The sequence below is a fragment of the Phacochoerus africanus genome, chromosome 16, assembly GCF_016906955.1.
Source record: "Phacochoerus africanus isolate WHEZ1 chromosome 16, ROS_Pafr_v1, whole genome shotgun sequence".
NCBI lineage: Eukaryota > Metazoa > Chordata > Mammalia > Artiodactyla > Suidae > Phacochoerus > Phacochoerus africanus.
The window spans coordinates 16,844,842-16,859,142 of record NC_062559.1 but is presented as its reverse complement, the minus strand read 5'-3'; the positions used below and the strand labels follow the sequence as shown (position 1 = coordinate 16,859,142).

At 53.0% G+C, this 14,301-nt stretch overlaps 1 protein-coding gene across 1 annotated transcript in view; it reads right to left on the bottom strand.

The window, feature by feature from the left end:
• PLXNA4 (plexin A4) overlaps positions 1 to 14,301 on the bottom strand; it is a 458,094-nt gene that overhangs the window by 91,072 nt on the left and 352,721 nt on the right. The window contains exons 6-9 of the mRNA XM_047763901.1: positions 11,786 to 11,909; positions 10,990 to 11,143; positions 9,645 to 9,744; positions 6,966 to 7,080 (exon numbers count right to left, since the gene is read on the bottom strand). Coding sequence (XP_047619857.1) covers positions 6,966 to 7,080; positions 9,645 to 9,744; positions 10,990 to 11,143; positions 11,786 to 11,909 — 493 coding nt within the window. The remainder of the gene's footprint in view (positions 1 to 6,965; positions 7,081 to 9,644; positions 9,745 to 10,989; positions 11,144 to 11,785; positions 11,910 to 14,301) is intronic.

The following is a 14,301-nucleotide window of genomic DNA, read 5'->3' as shown; positions in this document are numbered from 1 at the left end:
AAAGATGCCTTTCCATCTACCATGTCCAGCGTGTCAGTGGCTGCTTTATACAGAGGTTTCATTGCATATTTAAATAATTGAACAAGGACATAAAGAATGCTGCCCTGCTGGGAGAGGAAAAGCTACCTTCAGGGCTAGTGTGGCCTGAGGAGGGGGTGGTAGGCTGTGGATTTACAGTCCCCTGGTGTGTTTACAAGATGAGGGCTCTAATTCTCTCTGTTGTTAGACCGGGGGGCAGGGGGAGGTGAAGCTCTGGTGGGGAGCTGGGTGGGGGGCAGCAGAGGGGCAGCTAAGGAATAAGTAATTTGCGGGTCACCCCTCCCCCCCATGTCACCTCAGCCCCCATCAATTCCAAAGACAAGTCAGCCCCAGTCCCAGCGCACCCCCTAAATTTATTTACACTCCCCTTCTCAGACCCATGGTGCCCAATCCAAAAATGCAATGCACCATATATTTTCCTTGCTGTTCCCCAAGTTTATAATGCCATTAGCGTGATCTACGAGGGGCTGGTTTATGGAGAGCGCGAAGTAATAATACAAAGAGGAAATACCCATAACCTTCAGCGGGGGAGGGGCAGAGGAGGTTGCTGGAGAGCGCAGGTGGGTGGAGAAATGGCAGCCCAGTGATGGAATGCCTGCAGTGGGGGTGGCGCATGGCGGAAGCACGTTCTTCAGCTGGGTTTGCCTTTGTTTGCTCCCAGGAGGGTGAAGGGCATGGCAAGGATGCTTTCGCTCCCTGGGGTTGGGTCCCAGGAATGGCTCTTCCGGAAGAAGGGGGGTTGAATGGCTAAGGTGGGCTGGCCTGATCTCCTTCAAGTCCCACTGTGGGGAAATGCCCTTGGCCTGCCCTGTCTCTGGGTGTGGGGCTTATTTCAGCTGCTGCCCAGGGCCTGGACCTTCCCTGCCTTGCCAGCTTTTCAGTCCCGGGGTAGGACTGACCTTGGGATCAGCAGATTTCCTAATACCCATCCTGGCTACGGATTCCTCTCAGGGGTACCGAGGTGGGAAGGGATCTGGGGAGAACCTTTCAAGTAGGTCTAGGGAAATCAAATAGAACTGCTTTGGCCTCTTCTGATCCTACAACTGTTCTCCGAAGTGGACGCTCGGGTTGAACTTCAAGAAGAAAGGGACCTTCTGCAGGAAGCTGAGCCTGTCTGTGGCGGGCCAGATGTGCCTCACCTTCCTGGCAAAGCCCATCCAGGCTAAAGCCTCAAGGATGGAGCTTCAGCGGCAGCTCATTTTGTGTCTCAGTTTATCCTTATTAAAATTAAAAAAATTAAAGTGTAGTCAATTTACAATGTAGGGTGCCAATTTCTGCTGAAGAGCAAAGTGTCTGAGTTACACATACACATACATTCGTTGTAATATTCTTTTCCACCAAGGTCTATCCCAGAAGGTCGGGCTGAGTTCCCTGCGCTACACAATAGCACCTTGCTGTTCATCCTTTCTAAATGTAACAGTTTGTGACTACTAACCCCAAACTCCTGGGGAGGGAGAGGGATGGATTGGGAGGTTGGGGTGGGTAGACAGTAGATGCTTTTCAGTTTAGATGAGAAGTCCCAGTGAAATAGACCACTGAGGATAAATTCTTGCTGGTGGATTTGCTTTACCACGGAAGTTCACCTCTGTTCCCCAAGAATCACTGCTATTGAGTGTGTGGTCTGATGGGGGGCTCAGGCCACCCAGCACAGGAGCGGGGGTTCCAGAGCCACGGGGAGACCAGCGGCCCCTCCCACTTGGTGGAGATGAGGGCAAGGCCATGTTCAGGGCTGCCCTGGTGAAAGGCCATCCCAGTGGGAATCAAGGAGTCCCCACTGATGCTGGGAGGGCAGGATGGAGCAGGAAGACTCTACGGTCCCACTTTAGCTTTCCCTCGCCTTCCTCTCCCTCTTCTCTTTGGTACCCAGGGTCTGGCAGCTGATCTAAAGACCCAGGGTTGGTATCACAATGCCTTCATTAGCTGAAACAAAATCATTCCCTGTAACTGGAATATAGTGACTATAAATGACATATGTTATTGGGCGTTCTATTTCTAATAATTGTAGTTATGTGAGAATACTTGCCATTAATATCATAACAACAATGATCGACCAGTTCTCTGTTCCAGACCAATAACTTCACCTGAATGCACTCTTTGTTCAGAAAAAAAAAAAAAAAAGGTAATTCAACATGCCTGGTGACAGTCAACAAAGCCAGTGTTGAAACTGGAAGACGGATGGATGAAAGCTTTTCTAGGGATACAGGATGCTGCTGGGGTGTTGAGGGGCCACCTGGCAGCCCCCTTCTTGGCTAACAAAAGGCCCCTGTCCACATCCCTACACTCAAAGGTTGAAAGCAAATGAAATTCTTCCAGAAGAGTCACTGGGCCTTTCGTTCCCAGGATGGGTCTGAGCCTGGAAGTCCAGGGCAGCTGCCAGCCTGAGGCTGTATGTGAACCCCCCTGTTGGGCTGAACTGGGGGACCTAGGCCGCCCTTGGACACTCAGCCACTTCATGAGTGTGGATTTCTCTTTGGTGCTTTCCGGATTATTTCCACTGACAGTCACAGAACTTCAGAGGTCATATGGACCAAGGGTCCCATTTCACACGTCTCTAAATACACAGCTACAGATCTCTTATGCACCTTTAAACCTCCCATAATGCCTCACGTGTGGGAAATGCTGGGGAAGTGGGTAACAGGATGAGAGGTGAGCCACAGCAATGCTTCAGAGGGTCTTGCTATGAATGAGCTTTTCCCCTGGCCTGGAGAGGGATGCTTGTGGCTGGGGGTGTCTATAAAACCATCTTTCCCTTTTTTTTTTTTGGTCTTTTTGCATTTTCTTGGGCTGCTCCCATGGCATATGGAGGTTCCCAGGCTAGGGGTCGAATTGGAGCTGTAGCTGCCAGCCTACACCACAGCCACAGCAACTCGGGATCTGAGCTGCGTCTGCAACCTACACGACAACTCACAATCCTTAACCCAGTGAGCAAGGCCAGGGATCGAACCCACAACCTCAAGGTTCCTAGTCGGATTCGTTAACCAGTGTGCCACGACGGGAACTCCGTAAAACCATCTTTCCTTATCAGCCCTTATTCCTGCTACCAGCCCTTTCAGGAAACAAAAGTATAGAAAACAAAACTACATGAAAAAAACCCATCATATTGCCACTAGCAGCCTGGGCTTTTTTTAAAGCTCTGACTTTAATGACCCCCTTCCATGGGCCTAAAAACGGCTGGAATTGGCCAGTAGTCCACAAAATATTTAAATAAATATTTTCTCCCTTGGCACCGTCTCCAGGAAGATGCTGCTACAACAACCACCGTGAGGAGGTCAACTCTGGCCCCTCCTCTGCGTCATGTTCAAAATGGTCCATTACTGAGCTGCAACCTCCAAGCTAGGACCCAAAGCACAGCCTGAAAACTTCCTTCTCTTTGCATGGAAGAGCACCCAAGAAAAGAAAAGGCACAGTGAACTCCATTCAGGGATGTGACGAGGGAGGCACGGGGATTCCGAGTTAGCTGGGAGCCTACCCCTGTGATGGTTTGCCAGGCTCACCATAAAACAGCTCACATAAAATGGAAAGAGCTGGGGCCACAAAGGTGGGTGAGTCCTTTTCCATATGTCACATTCCTCCAGGCTTCTCCCTCTTCCGGGGACCCTGACACCAAATCCTCTGAGGTCCCGTAAGTACCCAGAGACTTTTGCCACCACCAGGTACAGATGGCTGCTTGAAGACGTTACTCTTTCATGAAGACCCCTGAACTGCCCTGGGAAATGCAGTGGGCTCTTGCTTTATTCTTTTCTAGGTTTTTTTTTTTTTTTTCCTTTTTCTGAGCAGCAGATGCCAGCTCCTTTTGTGTATTTAAAAGAAAAAAAAAAAAACTTGGGAAAAAAGGAGCAAATAAGAAAGAAAAAGCAGAAATTTGAAAAGCTCCTTCAAGGTAATTAAATGATTAGGGGACTTTAAAATCCACCAGATACCTCAATTGTCTCTGTTTCCATTTTATTCTTGGGTCTCTCCCCACATGAAATCCCTGCCAGATGCAGCAGCCCTGAAAGTCAGAGAGAGCCTGCAAACCTGTCTGTCTCTGCTCCCATCAAATGACTTGGAGGTTTCCGGATGACAGAAGAAGAGGGGGTTCCCCGGCTCTCAGCACCTGGTTTGGGGGACCAACCAGCCCTACTTCTGCCCTGATCCCACACCCCCACGACAAGGGTCCAGGATTGAGGAGGCCGTACAGTCTTTCATCAGGGGCTTCCTGCCAAAGTGTGTCCCTTGGCTGTCAGACCCGTCTGGCCTATTAGCTTTTAGCTTCTTATTGTCTTAACGAAAAGCAGAGAATTGACACATAGAAATTAGATTCATATTCCGACTTAAAGTCATGAGGGAACCTCTTTTTTTCACTTTCCCTCTGAAGGTCTGGGTCGCTTTTCCACATTCTGAATTCACAGCAGCCATTTCCAGCTGTGGCAGGCCCCGTCGGAAAAGGAGAAGGGCCGTCTCTGGAGACTTCTACGGCCTCTTCTTCTTACTTACGTACTGACTTACATTTATGTATGTATGTACGTATTTGCCACACTACCTACGTACGGAAGTTCCTGGGCCAGGGATTGAATCTGAGCCACGGCTGTGGCAACACCAGATCCTTTAACCCACTGTGCTGGGCCAGGGGTCGAACCCGAGCCTCCCTCTGTAGCAAACAGCTGTGGCAGTTGTATTCTTTTATTTTTCTTTCTTTTCTTAGGGCTGCACCCCGGCATATGGAAGTTCCCAGGTCAAAATGGAGCTGCAGCTCCCAGCCTATGCCATGGCCTCAGCAACGGGGGACCTGAGCCATGTCTGCGACCTACACCCCAGCTCACAGCAATCCCGGATCCTTAACCCACTGAGCAAGGCTAGGGATCGATCCCATGTCTTCATGGAGACTAGTTAGGTTGGTTACCACTGAGCCACGATGGGAACTCTGGCAGCTGGATTCTTAACCCACTGGGCCACAGCGGGAACTCCCACAGCCTCTTCTTGTTCTGGTCTGAAGCCTGCAGGTTACTTGATGGAAGCGGAGAAGAAGTTTGCAGGCTCTCTCCAGCTCCCCGGACTGTGTAATGGGCAGGGGGTTCATGTGTGGAGAGGCCCAAGCATAAAATGCAAGCAGAGACAACTGAGCTGCCTGGTGGATTTCAAAGGCCCCCAATTGTTCCTTACCTTGAAGGAGCTTTTCGGAGTTCTGCTTTTCCGGTCTTGTTTGCTCTATTTGTCCCTCTGTGCAATCGACTCGTTCTCTTCCCTGACAACCTCAGCATCCCTTGCCTTTCCCTCCATGATGACTTGTGCTGCTCACTCTCTGCCTGAAGAACCCCTGCTCAGCCACCAGAGCCTGGAAAAATGGGCTCGGAGGCTCGGGTTTCCTCGACACTGGGCACAATTCAGCCATTTCTCCTGGGTGAGGAGAGCCCCACACAGCAGGTGCTGGTGCGGGGTGTCCGTCACCCCTCCCTTCCAGAGGCAGGACCGCTTCCCTCCTGCCACTGTGGGACTGGCCTAAGTCAGCGTTTTCAGTGGGGTGGGAGTCTAGGGGGCTGGGGCGAACGCACCGTGATGGGCCTCTCTGTTTCCACCACGTCTCTCCTTCCCCCACGCACTCCTTATACACCCGCACCTGGGCAGTTCCTTGCTCTCACGGCGATGGGTTTGCTACATGGTCATGGTTCCTGTGTGGGTGCGTGAAGGGAGCCAGAAGGTACCCTGAGACTCAGGGGTAGGGAGACGTCGGAGCCTAAGTCCACTGCTGGCTGAGAGAGGGCCCTGTCCCCACATGCGGTGGGGTCCCCCCAGCACCATAGAGATATATGTATAGCACCTCCCTATATAAAGCAACCACTCTGTTCAGAACCATTGGCCCAATGGTTAGAGTCCCACAAGCACCGCGCTGTTTGAACAACAGACCTTTCCAAAGTGTTTTTACACCCATTATCCACAGGGTCTTTGCCCACCAACTTAGACTCTCAGAGAGGAAGCAACATAGCCATAGGGTATTTCTATTACCGCGTTGAAGAGTTTTCAAAGATCAGACTAAAGATGAGGAGGGAATAGAAACAGCATCTTAGCCATGGAGCCTGACTCCCCGCAAAATCACACAGTGCTAACTTCACTCTGAGGCTCTCATCTGGCTGGACCAGCGGGAGACCCTGGATCTCTAACAGGTTCCCATGTCATGCTGCTAGTGCTGGTCTGGGGACCACATTTTTAAGAACCACTGCTCTGGCAGGTGAGTGAGTGACCATCCACTCATTTTTTTTTTCTTTTTTTCTCTTTTAGGACTGCACCTGCAGCATATGGAGGTTCCCAGGTGAGGGGCTGAATCAGAGCTGTAGCTGCTGGCCCATACCACAGCCACAGCAACGCTGGATCCACGTGGCATCTGAGAGCTACACCACAGCTCACGGCAACACCGGATCCTTAACCCAATGAGCAAGGTCAGGGATCGAACCTCCGTCCTCATGGATACTAGCCAGGTTCATTACCACTGAGCCACCACAGGAACTCCATACTTTTATTCTTAAACTTCTCTCCCTGTCACTCAACTTGATCTCTTTGGTCTCAGTTCTGCTCTGCAGATGGTGTTCCGAGGGACAGCTGAGGAGTCGCTACACAGTCTATTGTGTGCTTTTGATTATTTCCAGGACGCGTGCGCGCACACACACACACCCCTGATTTCTCTGAAACTGTTCTGGAACTCACCTAGTGTGTGGAGGGTCCTCCAGGCTGGAATGATCTGGAATGCATCTTTGTCTGTAACTGAGCCCCCAGGACTGACTCTGAGAGCAGAGTTCTGCTTGTTTAGTGCTATCTCGAAGTGGTGCCATAAGAGTCAGTGTGGTGAGGAGGGCGTAGTCCTGTGGGATGTGCCCTTGCTGTCTCTCTAAAGGGAAGAAGGCCTACCCCTGGGTCCCATGCTCATGGCAAACAGCACCCACTGCGGGACCTACCTCAGGTAGCTTCACCCGGCCTTCCTGGAAGGAGCAAGTCTTGGGATCGTGGGTGCAGACGTGCCGATATTTACACCAGTGGCAGCGGTATGGGCTCTCCACGCAAGACAGGCACCTGGGCACAGAGGAGGAAGAGACACACTTCATAGAACCTGCATGAACCCAAAGCAGAAAGCCTGACTCTAGGGCCTAGCAAAACACCTTCTTAGTAGGAGGAGCAGATCTTATAAAAATCCACCTCTTTCCTCTCCAAGTCCTCAGGAAGCCAGGAGTCTCTGGCCTCCACCCCTTCACCCAGGAAGTTGACAGCCCCATCCTCCAAATTCTCATCAAACACCCTCCAAGTTTACAGGATGGCGCCCTCTTTTGGGCGCCCTCATTGGGGAAACAATGAGGTCCAGGACAGAGCGGCTCATCCTGAGACCCCACAGCAGTCAGGGAAAGCAGTGAAACTGACTTTTAATTCAAATTGACTCCAGGGTCTTGGCCGACTGGGACCCACTCTGGCAGAGGAAGGTTGCTCCCACAGTGTGATGGGCTCTTGCAGAGTTGGCAACCCAACCTCCCCTCAATATTCCCAGGAAGCGCAGGCAACTTTATAAAAGCTTCTTCTTGCTTAAAACTCAGCATGGGTCCCTTCTTCCAAAAGATCAAACCCACACGCCTTGCCATGCAGGCTAAGCCCTCCACGGCGGCCAGGTGCACTGTTCCCATGGGTGTCTGGTGCTTCGGCCAAGAACAGGCCTTTCTCCCCACATGCTGTCCTTCCACCTGGAGGACACTTTCCTCTATCTTCTTTGGCCAGTGGAGAGTTGGTCTCCTTGGGGCCTTTCTTCCCCCAAACCCCTTGTTTACATCTCTGGGACAGTATGGTTGCATTACAGTTTACTTGTTTACTGTCCTGTTCATCCACTAGTCCACTAGGCCATGATTCTTGGCGGGTAGGAATTGAGTCTTTGCATCTTATTAATTTCTTTTTTTTTTTTTTTGTCTTTTTGCCATTTCTCGGGCTGCTCCCGCGGCATATGGAGGTTCCCAGGCTAGGGGTCCAATCGGAGCTGTAGCTGCCAGCCTACGCCAGAGCCACAGCAACGTGGGAAACAAGCCGCGTCTGCGACCTACACCACAGCTCACGGCAAAGCCGGATCGTTAACCCACTGAGCAAGGGCAGGGATCGAACCCGCAACCTCATGGTTCCTGGTCGGATTCGTTAACCACTGCACCACGACAGGAACTCCCTGCATCTTATTCATTTCTGATCCTCTCTGTCTAATGAGTAACATCCTGTCTTGCACCAAAGATGCCTAAAATCATTTTATGGACTGAACGGAAACGTCGAGCGTGGTTTCATCTACCTGCTCCACTTTCCTAGGGGGCGGAAGGCGGGCGAGGGATTGGCCCACCAAGTGGTAAAGACGTGGGAAGCTCTGTGGGAAGAAGCGGGAGGAGAACTCCAAAGTTGAAGCAATTTGGCTGGGAGGACCGGCTGGCTCTGGACTCCCAGCTGTCATAACCAGACAGAGCGCACTGGCCTGGAGCCCCAAATATCTTTGGTTATGTTCACTAACTTGTCCTATACGGACAGGAGAACAAAGCATTATAGTAAAACAAGCAAAGCTCTTTAAGAGCTATGGTTTTCAAACTGTGCTCTGTGGAACCCTGGGGGTTCCGTGGAGCATCTTTGGAGACTGTGTGGCATGTGAGGGGTTCCAGGTCCCCTTAGCCCTCAAGCATCTCCCACTTCTATCTATTCTGTATATTGGGCTTTCACACCTAAGGGTGGTTGGAGAAAGGTTTCTGTGGTGAACGAAAGGTTTGTGCCGTCTCACTGTGCTCCAAGTCCATCATTTCAGAGAGGAAATAATAATATAATAACAGAAATAGTACAGTGACTAAACTGTGGGCCAGACGTGGCTCTAACTGCTCTCCTTGGTGTGGCTCGTCCGGCCCTCGGAGCCTCCTGTGGGCTGAGCAGGGCTGATGACCAGGGGCAGCAACCAGCGATGTCCCAGCCAATGGACCGTGCCCTTGCCATGGCAGCTGTTAAATATTTGGGCAACAGCCCCAGGAGGCGGACTGCTATTTCCTCATTCACAGAGGACACAGGGGCACAGAATGGCTATGTTCCCTAGCTGGTCTGCCTCCAACACCTGAGCCTCCATCCTCCACACCTTCCCTTGGACGTAGAAGCTTCAGTCAAACAGCGCCAGAGCTGGAGCCAGAGCCCCCCCAGGCTGAAGTCTGCCTCTGCCCCTCGCCAGGCTGAGTCCTGACCCAGCCTCCAGGGGATGGTGCCGGACCGAGTGTTCAGATGACTCTGTGGACCATCTCCCGCCCCGCCCCCCAGATCCCTCCTCTCGCCTGGGGGGCTGGCTGCTCTGCTCTTCAGGTGATAAGCACCCCCTCCTCAACAGATGGTGGAAAGTCAATCAGGTGAGACAGATTTATGCCAGAGAAGAGGTATGGCCGAGGGACTCGGAGCACCCCACCCCACGGGTTCTCACTCTGCTCATTCTGGCCTCTTCCCATTAACCCTGTAGGTGCCAGAGGAGGGCGCCCGTCTCCTTCTGGGCAGGGTCTCTAGATGGTAACTCCTTGGGAACAGGTGTGGGGTCTTCTATCTTGGGATGAACTTTGACCCCAGGAACAGGGAGCTGAATGAGGCTGGGGGGCACTTACGAATTATGGACGCTGCAGTTGTAGAAGACGAAACTGGTGCTGGCAAAGGTCATGCCTGTCTCCTTGGACTTGAGCTGCAGCTGGACGACGTGGTGGTCCCCTGTGGGCAGAGCCAGCCATGAGGTCATGGGGGCCGCCATGGCCCCATGTTGGGGTTCCACTGAAAGAAATGTGCTACAGAGGGGAGCCCACTCCCCAAGGGGTTCTCTCAGTTCTAAAGGGGGTGATTCAGCTGGCCCAAGCCCAGGACAACCTCAAGAACAGAACAGCTGCAGAGGTTCGGGCCTATTGCTCCTTCTGTACCATATACCTGGCACCCACCTCTCATATGCTCACCAGGTCCTCTCATGTCCCCACACACACACACACACACACACACACACTGACAGGTATTCAGAAGTGTGACAACATGCAGGATGTCCATGCTGGCCACAAAGAATTCCAAATACGTTGATTCGCTAGCAGGAGAAACATGTAGACTTTTGGTGATGCCGCCACAAACTACACAAGAGGTTCTGCACACACGTGTGTGTGCACACACCAGCTCATTCCCCATCTCTGTAAGGAGAGATCCTGTGCTGACACCCCCTCCTCCAGTGGGCTTGGGGCTCTGTTCGGGAGGGCGTCCCTGGAATCCTCAGCTGGCGCCAGGGAGGAGCTGGAGCCCATGTTTAATTCACAGCCCTGACCCCAGGCCCCCTGTTCTGTGCCTTCCCCAAGAGCCTCATTAATCAATCAGCTCGGAACAAATGTGACAAGCCCGAATGGGAGGGCCGACATGGAATCAGGCTGCCTAGGAGGCTTGTCCCTCCCTAGCGCTGGGCCTCTGTCCAGCCCATCCTTTCCAGTAAGCTGGCCACAAACGGGCAGCCCTGGGGAGGCAGGGTGGGGGGGGGGTGGAGGGCCGTGATCCAGGGTCAGAGACCAGCAGTGCAGGCAGGGGTTAAAGAGCCAGATGACCCCCGCACCCCATCCTTGCTCCTGACCAGCCTCCCCTCCTCCCGCGCCCCTTCCCACCAGCCCTCCCACGCTCCAGCATGATCTCTGACCTTGACCGGCATGCTCTGATGCTGCGCTGGCCTTTCCCTCTCCCACCCTCTCTGCAGCTGCTGTCCTCACCTAGGGCGAGGCGGACTCCTGGATGCTCACCTGGTTTCAATTTCAAAGGCGGTGGAGGGACCCACCAACACACACCCCCTCCTCCGACCGCGACGCGACCCGACCCTCTGTGTGCTCTCTTGACCCCCGCCCCCCTCCCGCCGCCCCATGTCTGTCCTGAGTTCTCATCATCTAGGCAGCAGGAGGAAGGCCTCGCCACCCAGCTCTGCCTCCGGGGACTGCTCACCGTTCTCCGTGATGATCCGGGGCACCTCCTTGGCTGCTGGGGAGTAGCACTGGATCTGATTGCCTACCACCAGCCCATCCATCTCTGACAGGTCCTCAAAGGTGCAGTTGACGCCCGCTGACAGCTCCGGGACATTGTGTGTCTCCAGGACCAGCTGTGAACAGCCCGGCAGTGGGCGAAGGAGCAGGAGAGCGAAATGGGGAAAAAAGAGGGTATGCAAGAGAGGAAGAACGAGGGAGAGCAAGAGAGATCAGCGAGAAGGAGAAGAGAGAGAAGCATGAAGCCATATGGACACAAAAGAGAGACCCAGTTCATCACGGGAGCAGATGGAGAGGGTGGTGGGACGTTAGGAGACAGAGACGAAAGAGACGAGAATCTGAATGGATTTGGCCCCAGGAAATGGAGTGCTTAGGTAACTGGTGGGTCCATCCCCCACTTTGGAAAATGGCAACGCCAACCACCACCGTGCCCAGCAAGAACACCGAAGCCATCTCCCTTTCCCGCCTCTGCGCGGACAGCGCCTCCATCTCACAGACAAGGACAGGGTTCGCCCTCCCCTGGTCACTCTTCCGGTGGTTTTTGGTGTCTCAGTTTTCCCTGTCTTTCTACCCGTGATGCATAGAGCCTCTCCCCCAATATGCATGCGCAGGTCCCCCTCCTCCTTCTCCAGGGACACCTTCTTCAACACCCCTGCCCTGCTTTGGACCAGAGCGGCTTTGAGGGGTATTGGGCTGTGGCCCTTTTTGGAGGGGAGAGAGCTCTGCCCAGGTCCCAGGATCCCGTCCCACCGCCTTACCAAGACATTGTACTGAGAAACGGAGATGTTGCTTGGATGGACGGTCAGCCGGACGCACTGCTTCATCTCGGAGGCAAACCGGCGGGGCTCCTTGGACCGTTCACAGCGCTCCTTCCGGGTGCACCTGGGAAGGACAGACAGACCGACGAGGGACTCAGGAGAAGGCCGCCAGTCCAGTGAGGGCCCCCGCACCGGGGGGTCAGGCATTGCCAGCAGCTCCTAGGACATGTCCGAACTCAGCATGGCCAGGACTAAGCTTTGAGTTTCCTTCCTCCAGCCTGGTCCTCCCTCATCACGTCCGAATCAGAAGAAGATGATCATTCTAATCACTTGTCCTTGTCACCAATGCAAAACTCAGAGTCATCCTAAAGTGCCCCCAGGGCCTCCTCTTTCAGAAAGAGTTGAAAGTCCTGTCTTTTTCCCCTCCCCACTCCTCCTCAGCCCTTGCCACTCTCCCCTTAGTAACCTAGACTGTTCTTTCCACACGGCTACTCTTTCAGATTTCCTCGGCTTTGCACACGCCAGTTCTTGGGTCTGGACAGCCCACTGGCCACATCACCGCCATCCAACTTCTACCACCCTTCTAGGCGTGCTTCTACTCTGATGCATCTGCTGTGGTGGCCCTCCCCGAGAAACCTGCTTCCACCCCAGGCAAAGTTAAGAGCACAGTGGCATTTCCCACCATCTAGAACTTCTTAGACTATACGACCATCATTAGGTTAGGTGCAGCCATCTCCTGTCTCAAAAGAAGAAACTACATCTGACTTAGTTTGGAATCCCTTACAGACCTCCTGCTCAGCAGACACAAGGTAAATGCAGGAACGAGAGGAGGGAGAGAAGGGAGAGAAGGAGGGAGGGAGGAATCACAGGCGCAGGGTGTAGTGGTTCACTCTGGAGCCAGGCTGCTCTGGATCCAATCCCAGCCCCGTGGCCCAGGGTTACTGCTCTAAAAGCTTTGCTATTAGTGCTCAGTGTTCTGTGCTGTTCAAAAGTGTCCCGTGTCACAGGCGGATCACATCCAGGTGACCTGGGATCTTACAGTTTTAACGGATGGGGGCTTGTGAAAGATGCACAGAAGAGTCATGGTAGTCACCCACGTGTATGCGTCACACGCAGGGACAGGCACTTAAGCTCTTCTCTGGGGCCGGGGCCAGCCCCACCTTCCTGTGGGAGCTTAGTGCTGGGAAGTGTCCAACCTTCAAGAAACAGTATTCAACCCAAGGATGAGCCTTGTGAACATGGAACTTTGCTGAGTGCCCATAACTTGGAATGTCTAGGCTGCTGGTTCTGCCGGGGTCCTCAGAGTGACACATTGAGATGAGATGGGACTGCAGGGAAGTCAGTCCTGAGCACTGATCTCTTCTGGTTACAGGGAAGAGACTCCGCAGAGGAAGGAGGATGTCAGGGGCTGCTGCAGGCAGGAGGGAGCGCCAGGCAAGGAGTAGGGAGTGGAACAGCCAGGGAGGTGGACTCTGCGGGCAGGGGCAGGTGCTGGGAGGGAACTTCTGCCTCCAGAAGCAGATGGGTGAGGGGTGGGATAAAAGTGGAGGGGAGAGAGGCACCTGTGAATCCTGAGCTGCTCTTAGGGTGACTCTTGGGCACAGAGGAAAGCTGTGGGGGCCTCTCCTCCCAGCCTCGGGGAAGAAAGGCATCTTGGCCTCTTTGTAGGAAGGATGACCTAATAGTGGAGGGTCTGGGAGGAGAATTTCGCTGAGAAACCACTGAGGGCATGGACTAAAGGAAGAAAGGGGAGGAATTCCCGCCGTAGCTCCGCAGGTTAAGAACCCGACTAGTATTCTCAAGGATGCACGTTCGATTCCTGGCCTCTCTCAGCCATTAAGGATCCGGTGGAGCTATGGTACACCACAGCTTGTGGTACACCGTGTCAAAGATGTGGCTTGGATTCGGTATTGCTGTGGCTGTGGTGTATGCTGGCAGCTGCAGCTTGGATTTGCCCCCTAGCCTGGAAATTTCTATGTGCCATGGAAGCCAAAAAAAAAAAAAAAAAGGAAGAAAGGGGAGATTGAGACAAGAAGGATGACCTTGGAGTAAACTGGATGTGCAACGCAGAAATAAAACACAGTTCTGAAAAAGATCATCACAGCTGCGAGTCACTGAGCTCTTATTAGGCACTGTGATGGGGGCTTAACCGTTTACGCCGCAGAAGTCTCTCAATGATGCCAAGAGGTAGGTACCACTGTAAACCCCACCTTACAGATCAGGAAACTGCAGAGGCATTCAGTGACTTACTCAAGGTCGCTCGCTCATTAGAGAGAGTCTGTATTTGAACAAAGATGAACTCTGGAGCCGTCATTCTCACCCACTGTACTCTATCTCCCAGAAGCTCCTAGCCTAAACCCATTTTCCTTGCCATCCTGATGTCCCTTGTGTGCTTAGGGCAATTTTAAAATGTCCCCTTAATCTTCTTCTCTAGCCTAATCACCGTGTGGCTGCCACTGGAAGCACTCTGAGTATTACCGAGACTTGTGGATTCTCCAGGACCCTTTTAGGAATCT